The sequence below is a fragment of the Dromiciops gliroides genome, chromosome 4 (assembly GCF_019393635.1).
Source record: "Dromiciops gliroides isolate mDroGli1 chromosome 4, mDroGli1.pri, whole genome shotgun sequence".
In the NCBI taxonomy this organism is placed as follows: Eukaryota; Metazoa; Chordata; class Mammalia; order Microbiotheria; family Microbiotheriidae; genus Dromiciops; species Dromiciops gliroides.
In genome coordinates this window covers 421,513,038-421,532,308 of record NC_057864.1, presented here as the reverse complement: position 1 = coordinate 421,532,308, position 19,271 = coordinate 421,513,038, and the positions used below count along the sequence as shown (strand labels likewise).

Below are 19,271 nucleotides of genomic sequence, written 5' to 3'. Positions count from 1 at the left end.
AACATTGTAACAACATTTTTTTCCATATAAGATTAAATAGAAACACTTCCTTTATTCGAAAGTCAGATTTTTGCCAACTTTAATCATCCAGAACACAGACTAAAAGTAAGCAAAATGGGGGGGGAGGGGCCCAAACAATGGAAATAACTGTCCCCTAACCCATGTACTGAAGTCCACTTAACTACATACAAAGCTTTGCAGATGCTCATTCAGAGCATAGCTATCCTTTCTTTAAATACGATTCCAATAAATTTGGCTAATCTAGTTTCCCAGACCACAGAATTATAGAAACTAATGCAAGCTCATTAACAGTGCTTGAAAACAGAAAGAGAATAACCAACAGCCAGCTAGGCAATAGAGAAACTATGACATTCTAAAAAACACACATGAAAACTCAAAAAAGCACAGTAGTCTGGGGCCATTTGGTGCAGGGAACCAGTAGCACCCCATTAGACAGCATGAAACTGTGAACAGAATATAGTTGTTCAAGGGTCTAAATATAATGACTATTACAAGATTCAGTCTGAATGCATGTGTAGATTTCCTGTGTTGTCTGAAGCTTATTGCTATACTGACATGGCATCCATCGGTTTTACTGAAATACACAATGCTTTCTCTGTGTTAAATTCTGTCTATCATGCAACCAGTGACTGACTACCAGTGATTTCTGAGGCTGTAGCACGTTGTGGCAGCTTTCAGCTCAAAACTGGCAACAGACTGCTTTGGCCATTTGCTAAGTTAGACATAGCAGGGTTGTTCTTCATCTTCCTCATCTATAGAATAATTATCATTCACATTGTGTAACCATTCATTTTTATACCAGAATGTAGACATTGGTATTCAGCACCCATTGCTTCATGGTATTTAATAATACTTGTAGTCTGTTAGGTTGGAACAATTGCCCAGAGATTCAAAACTGTCCCAAAAACGTCCAGTGAGCATTAACATGACTTTGTAAGACCCATTCTGTAACCCCACATCACATCATTGGAAATGTACGCTGAGTTCCACAGAAGGCCATAGATTTATCATATCAGAGTCTGTCATATCGCTGTAGAAGCCAACTGGGAAATAACATAGGTTCTTAGGAAAATATACGTAGGCCTGGAAGAGATCTTACAGGTCATCCAGTTCATCTCCCTCAATTTACAAATGAGGAAACTGAGGCCTTTAGAGGTTAAATAACTTTAGAGATAAGTATGAAAGCTAAGATGCAGACTCAAGGTCCTATGACTTTTAAGTTCAGTAACAATATATACAAATTATTTCACAGCTTCTCAATTTAAAAAGTTTTTATACCTGTCAGTGATTGAACCAGTAGTCATCTAACAATTACTTATTTTAATTGCTAAAATGATTGCCAAACATGCATTTGCCTAAAGACTCTTTTATGGAGAACTCACACAAGGAAGGTGCTCGCATGGTGGTAAAAAGAAGCAATACAAGGACACTCCCAAGGTCTCTCTGGAAAACTTTGGAATCAATTAATTGCATGACATGGTTGATGCTAGCAAAGGACTGCCTAGCATGGCATGTCCACATCAACGAAAGCACTGTTCTCCATGAGCAAAGCAGGACTGCAGGAGTTCAAAAAACCCCAAAACAAACCAAAATAAAAAATACCCCAAACCATTAGATGCGCAAATTTAGAGACATTTCCACCCTGAATGTTCGAACGTATGGTCTATTTGTGCCCAACCTGTGGTAGAGCCTTTTGAACTCTTATTGGTCTGATCAGCCATAGTCAGACACATTGTATCTTGACTCCAACATAGTGATGTCATTTTGGTCTTTTTTGAGAATGAAGGACAACAACCAACCAATCAACTTCTTTTAATGAGAGACAGAATATATTCTACTGGATAGATTGCTAGGAGTTGCAGTAAAGAAGAAGAAATTATTTCAAATTCTGCCTTTCTCATTTACTAGCTCTGTGACCATGGGTAAATCATTCAACTTTTCTGGACTTCTGTTTTCTCATCTGTAAAATGAAGGTGCTCATGATATCTTATAGGAAAAATATAAGATTTGAATGAAATTCTGTATATAAAATACATTGTAACCTTTAAAGAATTATATGAATGCCCATTTTTTGGTAAGGAACATTACTGGCAAGAATGAGGCAGTATACAATGTTGTGGCTGAAATTCATAAGTCTATCTCTTGCATAAGGATAATGACTAGATCTATGATTTTTTTGGCATAAGTAGCTCCCTGGTGAGGCACTTCCTCTACCAATTCTAGTTATCATCTCCTCTTCAACATCTGAGTTTGAGACAGTTGCCAAGAGAAGTAAGAGTTTGCATCATATGGCCAATATGTGTCAGAGGTGAGACTGGAAACCAGGTGTTCCTAGTTCTGGGGCTACCTCTCTATCCACTACACAACACTACCTTAAGAATTCTTCTGTGCCTACAATTCATAAGCAATGACTGAATCCCACATTAGGATTAATTTTGTAAAGGAGGATCATTATGCAGTAGATGAAAATTGGACTGAAAATTAATGAACTGAAATTACTTCTTAGCACTATCATTCCTGGCATCATCTTATATATAAATCATATTTGTACTCTGAACACCATTTTCCTCCATCAGAGGAATGGGAATAACAAAATATGTTCAATACTTTGCAGGGGCATTGTATATGAATTAATAATTCTAGAATTCTTTAGTGAAGAGTACTTCTAGACTACTTTCATATGGAGATATTGTTTTCTGTGGTTTCAGTGAATTGTAAGCATCCTTAGAAGACATCTCAAAAGGTAGTCTGAAAAAAAAAGGCCAACAAATTCTGACAAAGTTATTATTGAATCCCTCAAAGTTTAATTTGTAATTATGTTAATCAAAAAAGTGTCATGGCCAAATCTAACTTATTCCCGAATACACCTCTGCAAGATCCATAACAGAAATGAGATTCCATGCCCAAGTACTGGTCACTGGTGGGAACTCAAAGCCCAGGGTGATGAAGGATGCCACTCATCAAAAGGTCCTCATACATGTCAATGCACTGCTTCCAGCACCACCTTAGAGTTTATTTATAGACAGATCATGTGAATCACAACCAATAAATTCTGGACTCCATCCAGAAAAAACAAACCAACCTAGTGGTACAAGCATAACAGACTTAAAAGAACTTAGATTAGATTAAATAGCTATGTGACCTTGGGCACATTGTTTAACCTCTTTGAGACTCAGTTTCCCAATATGTGAAGTGAGAAGAATTTTGGTGTAAAGTTTTTGTGATAAAGTATTTTGTTATCAACAAATTACTATATAAATATGAGCTATTTTATGATTATAGCACGGCAAAAATAAATTATTTTTGTCCACTTTGCTGCTCTTTTTTTTTTTGGTGAGGCAATTGGGGTTAAGTGGCTTGCCCAGGGTCACACAGCTAGTAAGTGTCAAGTGTCTGAGGTCGGAATTGAACTCAGTTCCTCCTGAATCCAAGTCTGGTGCTTTATCCACTGCACCACCTAGCTGCCCCCTTTGCTGCTCTTTTGAAAATAGGAATCCCTAATAGTGGGAGAATTCTGGACATTTTATTTTTAATTAGGGAATGCAGAAGGCTGACCTTGGTGGGAAAAAAAAACCAACAATAGTCTTTGCTGATCATTAACTATTTTCAGCACTTACTCATTTCCTTTTGCCACTTTCCTTTATCTAGGGCTCACCTGGTGTCTCTTGGCTATTCTGCTCAGGTACCCACTGGATCCTATCAAGTCCACACCATCCAAAGTCACTTTTCCCTCCTTTGTCCTTTAAAGCCTTTCTGGTAAATTAAACAGCTAATCAGATTAGGGCCAAAGTATTAATAGCAGCTATTGGCTTAGGGTTTTAAAATTCAGAATTTTTATATGCTACCACCTGACAAAAATGAGGGAGAGTGTTTTGATCAAAAGAGGCCATTCGGTAGCCTTTTGTCTCATAAGATGCAGATACTCACAAAGCTGTCAAGACAGGGCTGAGTCTGAGCAGGTGGACACTCCTGTTGTCTCTTGGACTAGTGATAGGAGTCTGATAACTAATAGTAACTTATGACTATGTGTAATTTTACTTGTATGCATGTATGTATGTATGTTTATATATGTGTGTATCCTATCAAGTAGAAGGAACATGTATCATTTTTGATTAATATTTTTCTTACTAGAAAAGTTGCTCTTCATACCTCATATATACATATACACATTATAGACATATATACTATATTTTATTGTTCAGTCTTTTTTCAGTCATGTCTGACTCTTTGTGACCCAGTTGGAGGTTTTCTTGGCAAAGATACTGGAATGGTTTTCCATTTCCTTCTCCTGCTCATTTTTCAAATAAGGAAACTGAAGCATACAAGGTTAAGTGACTCAGCCACAGCTTGTAAGTTTCTGAGACTGGATTTGAACTCAAGAAAATGAGTTCTTGAGTCCAGGCCCAGCACTCTACCCACTCAGCCACCTAGCTGCCCATATACAGGGTGGGTCAAAAGTCATGAAGGGTTTCAATATTTAATAATGCCTTTATTTTTTGTTTTTAATTTACAATACCATAGCATCATATACAGTATATATATATAGAGAGAGAGAAAATGAATTTATATTATATTTGAAAAATCAAGTCTTGTAAATGGCAAAAAATAAAGAAAAAACATTTTCAAAAAATTATTAAAACATTGTGACTTTTGGCCCACCCTGTACTATGTACCTATGTACCTTATATACCAAATACATATATAGTATATATACTACACATACATAAATAAATGTAAACATATAAACAAACATATAGATATGGATATACACACAGAGATATCTTTATATGTCATGCAAAGGAAGCCGATTTTGCTTCTATTTTATAAGCATAGAAGGAAAAAAGATGAGAAAATATGCCTTAAATAAGCAGACAACAGTACGGTTATATGGTTTAAAAGAAATAAACTTAAGTTAAGAGCCACTACCTTCAAGGGGCTTTCCTAATTCCCTCAATCATCTTGTCTCCAAATCAAAATTACTGTTTTATACCATGAGATAAGCATATATGCATGCATATATGTATATATATGTGTGTGTGTGTGTACATCTAGATTCATATCTCCTTATGTAGACATGTCATTTCCACATAATAAAACATAAATTCCTTGAAGTAGGCAAAAGAACTATTTCATTTTCTTTGTATTCTTAGCATGTAGCATAGTGACTAGTTTACAGGAGATACTTCATAAATGATTTTTTTAAATTAAAGTGAATTTTAACAATATCAAAGTCTCAAGAACATCTAAATCATAGCAGCATCTCACTTTGTTTCCCATTCCAAAACTTTGTTAGGAATGGAAAGTTGTCTAATAGCCACCCATTGCTATAAGATCCTAAGTTATGGGTAGACCTGTATGATGCTCTTGCTATAAAGGGAAGTCAAGATGCAGAAATATTGGAAATTGTGGCTTTAGATCCTGAGGAATTATGCTGAGTGTACGAAACCTTGTAAAGTACGAAGAGCTACCATCAATCCTTTAGTTCCTTCCTCAAAGTTGACCATATCATCTTAATGTGTTATAAGCCTTAAGCAATTCCTAATGATGTTACATCTTCTTGTACACACACACACACGCACACACACCCCTTTAGTATGTTGAGAGAACTGCCACCAATTTTCACAAATTTCATTTTGTCAGTGTTCATTTTTTTAAGTTCTGGGGTATTCAAATTTGTATTTCAGCTAGCATGATGATTAGTCAGCAGCTGACTTGGCAGGCTATCAAAAAGAGAACAAACCTGAACACTGTCAACTTTGCCATTGTACCAGGAAGGAGGATAAAATTATAGTAGCTATAAATAGAAGAATCAGGTAAATGATGAAAACCAAAGGATCAGGGCAAGAAAACTTGGAACACATCTCAAAATGTGCACTACTGAGCAAAAGGAACTGTTATTTAGAAAAGACTGCAATAGATCTGACCATTGTCTACAATAAATTAAAAATACACCAGGATCCATAATATGGAGAGCCACTTGCAAGCCTTCCAGATGATTAGCACTTACTCTATTGGAGCTAAAGAATATTTTTACTTTGTTATGGTAATTCTTATCAGGCCACCTTCCATGTATTATACAATGCAAGCGATCTTTAAATTATTGTCAAAGTCTTTCTTAAAGAGAGCTTTCACAAAGGACATGCAATTCATATCTTCTAGGGTTGCTGTCATTTCTAGGCTAAGTCCCATGGAAATTCATAACTAAAAAAAAAAAATGAAAGTCACAAAGATGCAACTGCCTTCATAATGCCGATGCAGCAGTTATAAATATTTCATGAACATTGCATGGGCAGGGGCAGATCTCCATTTTTATGAGTTAGAATTTGTACAGCTAAGTCTCAGGATTTTACTATTCATAATGCACAGTATGCCCTGTTAGACCCATTCCATATAGTGCTTTTTAATATTTATGTTTAATGAAGAAATTACTGTTCTGAAAAGAGAACGAGCCTAGCCAAAGATTTCCCGTTACAATTTTAAGCAGTGCTAAACTGAGAAGATTGCAATCCACAGAACTTTACATCATTGCTGCAGCTCTATGCATATCGGCACAACTTTGAGTCATTCATGATAACAGATCAGAGACTGTTAACTCTAAGTAAAAAGACCTTAAAAAAGGTTATTATATAAAATCCTGGACTTAAAATAACCTGAAAGAAGAAAGAGATATGAACAACTTTTCTAGTAAGAAAAAAATATTAATCACAACTGATACATTTTCCTGCTACTTTATAGGATATATACATACACTTTCACACACACACACACACATACACACACACACACACATATTCTGGGGTTCTTATTCAGAAAACATTTTAACTTGCTAAGATAATATTGCTTGCTAAGTTCAATAATGAATCGCTATTGCATATTTTAAGGTAATTTATCAAAGTGCATTATCAGTAGCTGTCAGAATACATTTTGAACTAAAAGTAATGAAAAAAAAAAAAGAACTATTGTGTGTGTTGAAATCAAAGAACATGACTGCAGCTAAGTTGTTTTCAATGGCAAGGATAGCTGATTGCCCTCTAAATGATACTTATCCCAAGAGGGAAGTAAAAAGCCTGAAAAAAATCACAGGAAACAGAAGCATGAAAATGTCTATCTGTAGCTTTTAAAAACATGCATTTGATATTTCATTTCATTTTTGTCATCTCGATCAATTCTTTCAAGGAGGTGAGGGTTGAAAAATGCCGCCATGATCACAGTGACATTTTAAAGGAATAAGCTTGAGGTGTTGCTCCGTTCATGTATATCCCAAGACTGGATTATTTCACATTGCAAAGTAGGGAAGAATTTGCTTAGCTTGATTATACAGTCATTTATGTCTTTTATTTGAAATTCATCTTTACCTGACTAAAAAGGAAGAAAAACCATCCTAATGGAATTTCTTCTATTTCATCTAGGGGCAAATAGTATTTTAAAGGATTTTCACTGAGGCTTTTACTAATGTGATGTTGGACAATTCCACAATAGATTCTGAAATTCCTTATGCTGAAAGATAGGGTTTTGTTCCTGGGACTGGTCAGATGGAAGTTAGAACTTTTATCTTCTTTGAGTTCTTTGTAGTTTTATTTCCAGCATTTCCTTTGAGGAATTTAACCTTTAGGTGATGAATTTGCAGTTCACTTGAAGTATGTTAACCTTCATTAGCTAATGAGTTTAGGTGCAATTCTGGAGAAGTATTTCAGAAAAAAATACAGAGTATAGTATATTGTCAAGTTGGATTTGCCTTAGACTTCCCCAGTGTTCCTGTTGTTCTGATCCCCCTTTCTATCACCGTATTTTAATTATGTACTCTACTTATCTGACCTATTTGAACAGGATCCAGATATGGTGCGGAACATCTGTCGCTGGATTAGGCAGTCTGTTCAGATTCCTTTCTTTGCCAAATTGACCCCAAATATCACTGACATCGTAAGCATTGCAAGAGCTGCCCAGGAAGGTAAGGAACAAGTCTGTCTTCCTTGTCCTGTTACCCAGATATGTGTCTTGAACATACTTCCATGTTAATTGTACTGAAAAAAATTTCCAAACTAGTGTGTATAGGTCAAATCATCAGATATTATCAGAATTGTTATCTTGTTTCTAATAATTCAATGGACATAACTCGTTAGCAGTTCATTTGTACTTTAAGACAGTCCTTAAAATGAAGAGCAGTTCTTACAAAAACTTAGGACTGGCACTTTATTTGCTTGGAAAAGGATGGAACAACAAGTAAATGCACCTCTATTTGGGTCTGGGAATAGAGACCGGTGTCACCATCTGTTCAGCTCGAAAATGAATCCCAGCTTCAAATGTACAGAAATATATAATAAACTCATGGTTTCGGCAATACCATTCAAACCCTCAAAGCCAAAGAATGAGCATGTGTAACAGCCACAAATCTAATTAACATGCCCAAGTCTCAAAAACTGTCAAAAGCCTACACCAGTTTCAAAATGGGCCCCACTTGGTTTTCACAGTACCCTACCCATTGTAGGAGCTCAATAGACATTTGTTGAAGAATGAATGAAAGAATGAATGACTTAAGAAAACTTTTGGGTTTATGTTTTATCAAAGAAATTGTTTTCTGATATTCTAGATCTAGGACACAGTTTTTAAAAAGCATTTGTGCAAAGAAATGCCTACCATTGGTAGACCTGTATGGTAGAATACAAGGCCATTAAAAGTCTTCTCTATGGTACTTTGAGTTACAATCTCAAGAATCACATCCTGAATGTTGTTCTTTCTACCTAGAATGCCCTTCCCCACTATCACTGTCCTTAGACTTCTGAATTACTACCCACCCTTTTAAAACCCAATTTAAATGCCACCTCCTCCTTAAAATGTCCTAGGTCAACAATGAGTTTATCTCTTAGATCCCGCATAAGCCCTTTGTTGTGTAATATTGATGATATGCCACCCATTTGCATTGTATTTAGAGCAACAATGTGCCAAAGTGGATAGAGTGCTAGAATTAGAATAAAGAAGACCCAGCTTCAAACCCATGTCCACAACTTACTGGCTATATGACTGGACAAGTCACTTACCTTCCCTAAATGCCAGTTTCCTTATCTGTAGGATGGGGATAGCAATATCACCTACCTCCCAGGAAGAGCAGGGAGGCTAGCACAGTGCCTAGTACATAGTGGGTGCTTATTAAGTACTTGTTGAATGAAGACAGGAAGACAACTTGCATTTTAGAGAGCTTTAAGGTTTACAAAGATCTTTGTATGTATTATTCCCATTGATTGTTATAATTCTCCTGCCAAACTACAAACTTCATAAAGTCAAGGAGTGTGCTTTTTATCCTCCCCAACACCTATGCTTATGCACTTCATCCGGTCGACATTTATTAAATGTTTACTGAATGAATGTTAAGATGAATAAATGAAAGGAGATGGGAGGGAAGTGGCAATGCATGTAGTGTACACTGTTTCCCTGCCCCTTTCTCTGCTTGTGGGCCAGAAAAGATTTCAATTAGTCTTGTCATCATAACTCCAAGTGAATGTTGACTTCTTTCTACATACAGGTGGTGCAGATGGTGTTACCGCCACCAACACTGTCTTGGGCCTGATGGGACTCCGAGCAGACGGCACACCCTGGCCCGCAATTGGTATAGGGAAGAGGACTGCATATGGTAGCGTGTCTGGTAGGTTTTGCCCTTCACATTGTGTTGTGCATCCTGAGAGGCCTCCAGTAATCTCATGGTAGACCAGAATAGTGTGTCTTCTTTAATACTCACTTCTTAAAATTCATTGCCAATCGAGGTTCCTCACAGTCATGACAGATGGAACAGAACTGAGTGTGAAAACTTTCATGATGCTCTTTCCTTTATGTTAGAACAGTAACAGAACACCAGGGTAGGGGTCACAATAGGATTGGGAAATTCTGTTCTCCTATGGTCTCTGCTTTTTTTTCTTTTTTTTTTATAATTTCTCATCATCTCAATAGTCATGTTCCATACTAGACAGAGGCTAATGAAAGAATGATGTAAAGGGGAAGTATCCTAATTATGGTGGTTTTTTGAAAGACCAAACTACTTTTTTTCTTCCTCTCATGTATGAAGTTTGTTCTCTTCAAACATAGTCTGGCCCAACTTCATCCAACAACCATTTTAAAAATTGCCTTGATAGATTCAGAGAACAAGACCTTTTGTGATCCAATCCTTGCACCTTCATGTGGTCTTTTTTTTTTTAATCTTCTAGTGCCTATATTAAAATATAATAATAATAGTACTAGTAATAACAACAGCAACAACAATAATGAAAAGTTTTAAGCCCATGATCCTGTTCGGTATCTGCACTCACTAATGTATTAATTCATTGACCCGGCGCACTCTGTTGCTGTGACAACATGAACTAGGTCTTGCTGAGACAATGCTGTGAGGTTCTTGACTGTACTGGTATGGGGATTAGTCTCCTTGGTGATAGAGACAGTGGTAAATATACATAACATAATAGTGTCCCACTGTTCAAGAAAAACAGTGCTGAATCAAACCAAAATGTGCATATGGACAAGACCGGATAGACCAAAATAAAGCTTCAATCCATGCTGTGGTATTATGTTTGGAGAGCAGAAGGTGTGTCTAGGAACCCTGGTGAAAGAGGCCCATTATGGCTCTAATTGGATACTATTTGGACAAACAATACAGGATAGAATGGAGCTAGAAAAGGGCACCTTCTTGGTCCTTGAGTTATGGTGACTGTATACCAAGGTCTTAAATTGTACTGTTAGAATAACAAAGGTGGATGGGGTGTGTGTGTGTGTGTGTGTGTGTGTGTGTGTGTGTGTGTGTGTGTGTCTGCAAGCACGCATGAGTGTAAGAGACAGTTTGGGTTGGACTGTAATGTACACTATGTTTTCTGTCAGCCCATTTCAATTTTTTCCAGTCCACCATGTTGACAGCAAAAGAATAAAGGAGGTCACAGAGGGTGCTGAACATTAAAAATTAATAAAACAACTATTGCAGTAGTATTTTATCTAAGTAGTACCATTCACACTTTCTCATTTATACTGCAATTTCTGAATATTCTCCATGCCATAACTCAGTCTAATAAAACTACAGAATTATAGCATTAGGGAAAGTCTTTTGTGTCACCGTTTTTTAAACCTAGCCACATACATACAAACACTGGAAATCATAGCCACACCTGAAAACAAACCAGCTATACCTGGGGGCCAGTTAGCATTTCCATAAAATCTTCTATTTCTCAGGTTTATAAATTCTGATATAAATATTCACTCAGGTTGGAGCAGATCTAAGTCTGCGTGGAGCATTCATTTAAAAACAAAATATCAACAAAAAAAAGCAAACCACCATGACATTTGAAGGTTTGTTGCTTATTTCAAATAGGGCCCATGAAAACTCCCCCTGTGTTTAACATCCTGTTTTTTAAAAGGGTCTGCGCTACAGCAACAAAATAAATAGAGTTTCTCCCATTGAATAAAAAAAAAAAACCAGAAAACAAAAACCACACACACACACACAAACCCCAACTACTTTGATTTAAAGGTAATGGAATCTGAAAGGCAAGTTAGTTCAGGCAGGGGTAATATATTGAGGGGAGGGGGGTGGTGTAAAAATCAGTTCTGTAATTGAGTATCTACAGTACTAGTAAAACAGAGTCAAACACACTTGTGCTAAATAAATGTTAAATAATAATGATGTTCAAATTTTAGGAGAGGTGGTATAATCAAAGTGACTAAGTATCTTTCTTAGTATTATTGAACATGGCTGTCAAGACTCCAAATGCTACCTCCAAGGAGAAAATCGCATGAAATAGGCCAGTTTATCTTTACAAGATTTACAAAATTTACCAAAGCACAGTACTAATGTCTTTCTAAGAGTTCCCCAGAGAACTGGAATTTGTAGTTGAGTCCTAGAAGAGCTGCCTGAAGCACAGAATGAAAAGCCTGAAAGCTAAATACAGCTCAATTTCCGGTGGTTATACCACCTATGCTTTCCATTAGGGAGGAAGGATTCTTTTCTCTAGTAGATTCATGAGCTCTTTGTCGATTAGTTAGACACCTAGTCAAGCCATACTGTGGTCAGACACTCTAACCTTTTAAAAGAACAAAGAGTTGTTTGTTTTTCATGTCACAATAGCTGGCTGCCAAGGAATCATAATTTCCTTTGGTTTTTAAGGACAAGGACTTCACATCAAACAGCAAAAACCTTACTGGGAGACTTAATGATGACTGGGAGATATGGCATAGCGTAGTAGATAGGGAGCTGGCTTCAGTCAGATGTCATTTAAAGTCTCATTCTTGGCATATACTAGCTTTGTGACCCCTAGGTAAGTCACATCCATCCTCAGAGACCACAGCCAACTCCCTAAGACTATAAGTTGCTGATAAGTCACTGATCTGAACCCAGGGAGATAGGCTCCTCACTAGGAGTTCCCTAGCTCCCTGAAATCACAGGTCTGGACAAATAACTGGCATGTTAAGTGTCTTCCTCTTCCAGGCATCAATGAAAGAAACTGCTTTCTTTAAGGTGATTTGTTTGAAATAGTTTTATGGCCACATCGGGGAAATAGTGATGGAATGATTCCATGAAAAGAAGGCATGTGAAGTAATGTAATTTTGTACAAATCTATTTAATGTGGCTCATTCTGTCTTCAAAACTTTGAGATTGACTAACTGTTCTTCTGTTTGTGTTTGATTTCTTGAATTTCAAGAAGAGTGTCATTATTTTTCCTCTTATGGTTTTAACATTTGGACGCTATTTGAAGATAGTCTGATAAAGTAAATGATTTCAATGATATTCATTTTTATTTAATGATAAAGCTGCCAAATTGTTGTAACTACTATTTCTGGGACAGGAAATTTTCTAAGATGAAAGAACATGTTTGAACTTCTAGGACTTTTATTTATCATGTAATTCACATACAAAATTCCTTTATATAAAAGTGCTAAAAATCACTAATAACATTTACTCAGGAAACAGTAAGAGCTCATTTGAAACAGAGCTGTTACAGTCTATCAATAAATATCAAAGGATTGGAAAATTGTCTATTTTTCAGTTAGGTGGCACAGTGGATAGAGGGCTAGGCCTGGAGTCAGGAAGACTCATCTTCCTGAGTTCAAATCTAGCCTCAGACACTAGTTGTGTGACCCTGGGCAAACCACTTACCCCTGTTTACTTCAGTTTCCTCATGTATAAAGTGAGATGGAGAAGGAAATGGCAAGCCACTCTAGTATCTTTGCCAAGAAAACCCCATATGGGGCCACAAAGAGTAAGCCATGACTGAAACAACTGAATAGCAAGAAAATTGTCTGCAATATATTATTTCCTCCCTCTGGGCTTTTCACCGTGAGTTCTATTAGCTATTCCACCCTTCCTTATGATGACTTTTTAAAAATTCTTTTTAAACTTGTAAGACAAATATAAGAAAGGAAAAAGTGGACATTTTGTTAATGGTTTTGTAAACTTGTGCTTAATATCACAAGTATGGATATATACATTATACAATTCGAAGAAGCCTTAATAACTTGAATGAATGATTTTGAATGAAAGGAGTTTAAGCATTGACCCTCCTCCCACACCCAATAATTTGGATTCTGTTTAAACAGATCTTTAGGAGTAAATTTTCAATTCTATGCATAGGAATAAAGCAAGATAGCTGGGGTTGCTGTGTCATACAACTAATTTTTTTTGGGGGGGGGGCAGGGCAATGACAGTTAAGTCACTTGCCCAGGGTCGCACAGCTAGTAGTGTCATGTGTCTGAGGTTGGATTTGAACTCAGGTCCTCCTGAATCCAGGGCCGGTTCTCTATCCACTGCACCACCTAGCTGCCCCCATACAACTAATTTCATAGGCAATACATGAAAAAGCACAACCCTTCTTATTGTTTGGATAATCTTATGATTATCATTTCCTTAAAACTGAGAATTTTTTTTTTTTTGCAGGGCAATGAGGGTTAAGTGACTTACCCAAGATCACACAGCTAGTAAGTGTCAGGTGTCGAGGCTGGATTTGAACTCAGGTCTTCCTGAATCCAAGGCCAGTGCTTTATCCACTATGCCACCTAGCTGCCCCAAAACTGAGAATTTTTAAAATCACATTGTCTCCTAGAAAATCAAGAGTTGTGCTTGAATTTTATGTGTATAACAAATAGTTGCATACATGCTAGCAATAACAAGAGAGTTCAAAGGATCATGCTGAGGTTCTTGCATCACACGTGAATATTAAAAATCCACATGCAAAGGAGTTTTACTTTGCTAAGTAGCTCTTAATGGGACATATCCCTATATATGGATATATAAATATATCTCTATAGCTATGTATATTGGTACATACACACACATACATATATACAGAGAGAAAGTGTGTGTGTGTGTGTGTGTGTGTGTGTTTATGTGTGTGTGAGAGAGAAAATATATGAGAAAGAGAAAGAGAGAGAGAGAGAGAGAATAATAAAAGACAAAAATGAAAATAGACCCCACTCTTAAGGAACTTACACTTTGTGGAGAGGAAATAATAAGTACACAAATTAGTAAGTGCAGAATATATACAAACTAAATACACCGTATTGGGGGTAGGGAAAGAAATACAACAACTAACAGGTCAGGAAAACTTTTGTGTTATAGTAAATGGCACTTCAGCTGAGCCTTGAAAAAAAATAATATTTATATAGTGCTTTAAATTTTGCAAAACACTTCATATATGGGCTTTCATATAATTATAGGTGGATAGGTTCCTTTTACCAAACCCACCTAAATTATAGCCTATCAAATTAAAACCTCTGTATTACCATAAATAGCTATAGAATTTTGTATTTTAACATGGAAAATGAAAATAAATATCAAATTTAAACAAACCAAAAATATAAAAGAAAGAAAAATCCTAAAAGGCAGAATTTTTACTGCATAACCCCTTTTTTTCTCTCAGACTCCTGACTTCTGAGCACCACCATGAATTCAGAATTTGATCTTCCTCCTATTCAAATTTGTGGAGACCTAAGGATCTCAGAAGTTTCACTGATCATAATCATTAATGCCTTAATAGTATAAAGTACTTGGACAAAAAAACAACAACAACCACAACAGTCTAAAGGAGATTTATCAAAAAAAGATGCTTCATTCCATTTTCCATTATAAATTATCAGTTCTGTTGAGAGCAGCTCAGCCATTAGGAAAAAAAAAACCCTCTCATTTAAATAATGCTCATTTGAATATATTCATGTAGAGATTCACAAAGAATTCTCTTTTCTATTATATTGTCTTTGCTGCTGCCTGATTTTCTCAGTGTACGGCCGTCATTGGTCTGTGCAGGAGATCAGAGCCCTAATAATAGATTTTTGACAGCGAGCTCGCCTGCTACCTGCCCTACACAAATCCTCACTGTTCATGTTTGCTTCATGGCAACAAAGCAGACAGAAGGAAAATGCCAAGTGCTGAGTTTGAGGTACAGCCTTGCCATAGCTTGACATTTCAGCAGAAAAGCAGTTTATGAGATGCATAATTTTTCATCTGGGACTCAGCTGCCATATTCAGAGAAGCTTACAGCTCATCGACTGACTGGAGCTAGGGCAAAGGTGGAAAGCACAGATCAAGGTCTACATCTCTTCCATAGCTATTTTAATATAACTATAATTCTGAAGATAAGCTGATAGGACCCAATGGCTTTTTTTTTTTTAATCAGCTAACAGACTTCCTGCATCCTTAACCAAAACAAGGTTGGGAGGGGCTAGAGATGGGAGTGGATATAATGGAGGCTTGGTCAGTTCCTGAGAAAATATTTGCTAGACTTTGTTAACCAAAAAACTATGACAAGCACATGAAGGAGACTTCTTACCTTTGCAGCAGTGATAATGAATTATTAAATCTCCTTCCTGTACGTGTGTGTGTGTTTCATAAGGGATGATTTCAAGCTTGAAATTAATCAAAAATGTTCTATTATGAAAGTAAAACTAGAGAGTATTGTGTCTCTGAGATTGAATTTAAATATTCTCAGATTCATGCATATCTCCTGTACTAAAAAAAAAAAAAATCAGTGTAGGTACACGTCAGTGACTGTTTAATTTAGAACTACACATCTCTGTAAGCTTCAGAAACAGTTCACCATGTCACAGTCTCATACAGAACAATGCTACAGTACATTGGATTAATTAAAGAAGCCTTGCAGAGAACTGAGTTCTCAGTATGTCAAGATTTCAGTTTTATGTTAAATATTTTCTAAAGGCCAGACCCTGAAATCTCAGGGGCTGTACCAAGCAGTGAGCTGTGAATTTAACCATAGGCTAACTGCTAATGATAAGGAAAAGAGTCCAAGTTGAGGCAGCTGTAATACAGTCATTGGATTAGGCTATCAATCACTCAGCTCCCCAAGGAACAGGCAAAGAAGACAAAACAGTGAAAAGGGAAATTAGGAAAGGAGGGCATGACTAGAATGAGATTCCTCACCATCTTTATCCGTTAGTTGGCTCGAATCCCCAAAGCATCAGATAGAAGTGGCCGGCATTCCTCTAACTTGGAACCCAAGGTATTTATTCCCATCATTTAGAGCACCATCAAATTGTCACTAGCTTTTTCTAATTTCCAGTGATCCTGGAGGTACCTGGACACAAACATCTGATCTACTGTGGCCATTTTTATAATAAGGAATTAGATGAATTTTCAAATGTTGGACATTATGGAGTCATAATTATTTGTGCTTGTTTCAGGGTTCGCCAATGATAGTAGGGGGAAATATTTTATTTTCACTTCCAAAGTGCTCTCCTTTTCTACTGAAGTTGAATTAGGTAGAAGATAAAAGCCAACTATTGATCATTTGGGTACAAATACTCAAGTATATTATTTCCAAAATAAAGCCAAAGGCTTTCTCCCATGGGAATAATTAAGAAAAATATTCTATCTACAAATATTAGTATGTCTATATATCTACTCTGAATCCAGATGGGAGGGCCAAGGTCAGAGTTCATTTGTGGCTAACATAATAAATAGAACTTATAATACTAGGTTTCCTCATAAAAGATATTCGGTACAGTGAGTACACACAATTGGGTAGACAAAATTCATTTGTAATGGATACTGAGAATAATTTATGGACACTCATCTTCTTTTGAAAAGGAAATAGGTATATGGAGCTGATAAGGATGAAGTGAGATTCATAACTATGAAGTGTATTTGGGGGGCATTTGGGGGGGGGACGTTCATTTTTTTAAAGCTTTGGTGCTAGTGCCTGGAACATATTCTACCTAATAAATTATAGGGCAGGAGAGACCAACACTATGAGATGATGGGTATTTGAAGCTCCAGGGTGAGGAAATACCCTCTCCCAATGCAGGCTGGGACCAACTATAGAACATATAATCCTAGAGCACTGAGAGGTTGGAACTTACTTAAGGTCATGTAGCCATTATGTGTCAGAATCAATACTTAAACCCAAAGTCTTCCTGGCTTCAAGGCCAGCTCTGTTATACACCATTTTAAATTGCCTTTCCTATGTGCAAACGTAGAGGGTAATCATTGTATTAACTAATCCACCACCCTGACAAAGTGACTTAAGAATCAATTTACTGGGGGCAGCTAGGTGGCACAAGGGATAAAGCCACTGGCCGGCCCTGGATTCAGGAGGACCTGAGTCCAAATCCTGCCTCAGACACTTAACACTTACTAACTGTGTGACCCTGGGCAAGTCACTTAAACCTCATTGCCCTGAAAAAAAAAAAAGGTAACTGGGAAATATTTAACAAATAAAAATAAAATAAAACATTATCAATATTACATTGACATTGACAGAGAGAGTAACAAACTTCAGACTCGGAAAAAACACACAATGATAGGTGGTTTTCTTTCTTTTTTTAACATATATTTTATTTTCCCCATTACATGTTAAAACAATTTTATAAACATTTTTTTAAAGTTTTGAGTTCCAAATTCTATCCATCCCTCTCCTCCTTCCCTCAGTCGAACTAGGTCTATATCCCAAAGACATCAAAAAAATGGGAAAGAGCCCTTTTTGTACAAAAATATTTATAGCAGGGGTTTTTTTTGTTTTGTTTTTTGGTGGTGGCTAAGAATTGAAATTTAGTGGATACCCATTAATTGGGGAATGGCTAAACAAAATGATTGTGATGGAATATTATTGTACTATAAGAAATGACAAATAGGATGATTTCAGAAAAACCTGGAAAGAATTACATGAACTGCTGCAAGGTGAAGTGAGTAGAACTAAGAGAATATTGTACACAGTAGCAGCATTATTGTTGGATAAAGAACTGTGAATAACAACTACTCTTAGAAATAAAATGATTCTTAGAAACAAAATGATCCAAGACAATCCCAAAGGACTCTTTTTTTTTTTTTTTTTTTTTGGTGAGGCAATTGGGTAAGTCACTTCCTCCCTAAGACTCAGGTTGTAGGTTTCTTTGTTTTATCTGTAAAATGAGAAGATAAGAATAGATAATCATTATGGCTGAAATTTACATGTGCTTTAAATTTTGTAAAGCCAAGACACTTTACCTGGGTAAACCCTATTAGTTACCCTATGAAGGAACTATTCTAGGTATTATTTTTTTGTTTGTTTACTTTTTGTTTTTTTGGTGGGGCAGTGAGGGTTAAGTGACTTGCCCAGAGTCACACAGCTACTAAGTGTCAAGTGTCTAAGGCCGGATTTGAACTCAGGTACTCCTGAATCTAGGGCTGGTGCTTTATCCACTGAGCCACCTAGCTGCCCCTATTCTAGGTATTATTAAATGTCTGTGATGTTTAAAAAAAAATCTAATATGTGGTCACCTTAAATTAGAAGCTTTTAGCACCAGTCTTTGGGCATTAAGCATTTATTAAAGTATACTAGGTATTAGAAAAAAGAGAACATGTGGAGTTAAGAAATGATGAGATAAAACTGAGTTAGCTAAGACAAGTAAATTTGCTTATTTGTTTTCCTTCTTAGGATCACAACTAGTGGTGTTTTAGATGTTTTCAGCACTTAAAATTAACCCAGTTGGGGCAGCTAGGTGGTACAGTGGATGAAGCACAGGCCCTGGACTCAGGAGGACCTGGGTTCAAATCCAGTCTCAAACACTTCACACTAGCTGTGTGACCCTAAGTCACTTAACCCTAATTACCCCACAAAAACCCCCCCAAAATAAATACTTAGTCCCTTCCTTTAAAAAAAAATTAACCCAGTTAACCCCCCAAAAACCCATTCATTTGCTGTATGATGCTATCTATCCCTTCAGTGTACCCAAGAATATTAACCTCATTTGACCATTTTCCTTTTCCTTTCCTATGCACGGGTTAGATCTAAACACCA

General features: G+C 36.6%; 1 protein-coding gene across 1 annotated transcript in view; it reads left to right on the top strand.

Moving 5' to 3' along the window:
* The window catches only part of DPYD (dihydropyrimidine dehydrogenase), a 1,058,206-nt gene that overhangs the window by 775,574 nt on the left and 263,361 nt on the right, over positions 1 to 19,271 (top strand). Inside the window, 2 exon segments of the mRNA XM_043962696.1 lie at positions 7,849 to 7,969; positions 9,539 to 9,658. Of these exon segments, the coding sequence (XP_043818631.1) occupies positions 7,849 to 7,969; positions 9,539 to 9,658 (241 nt within the window).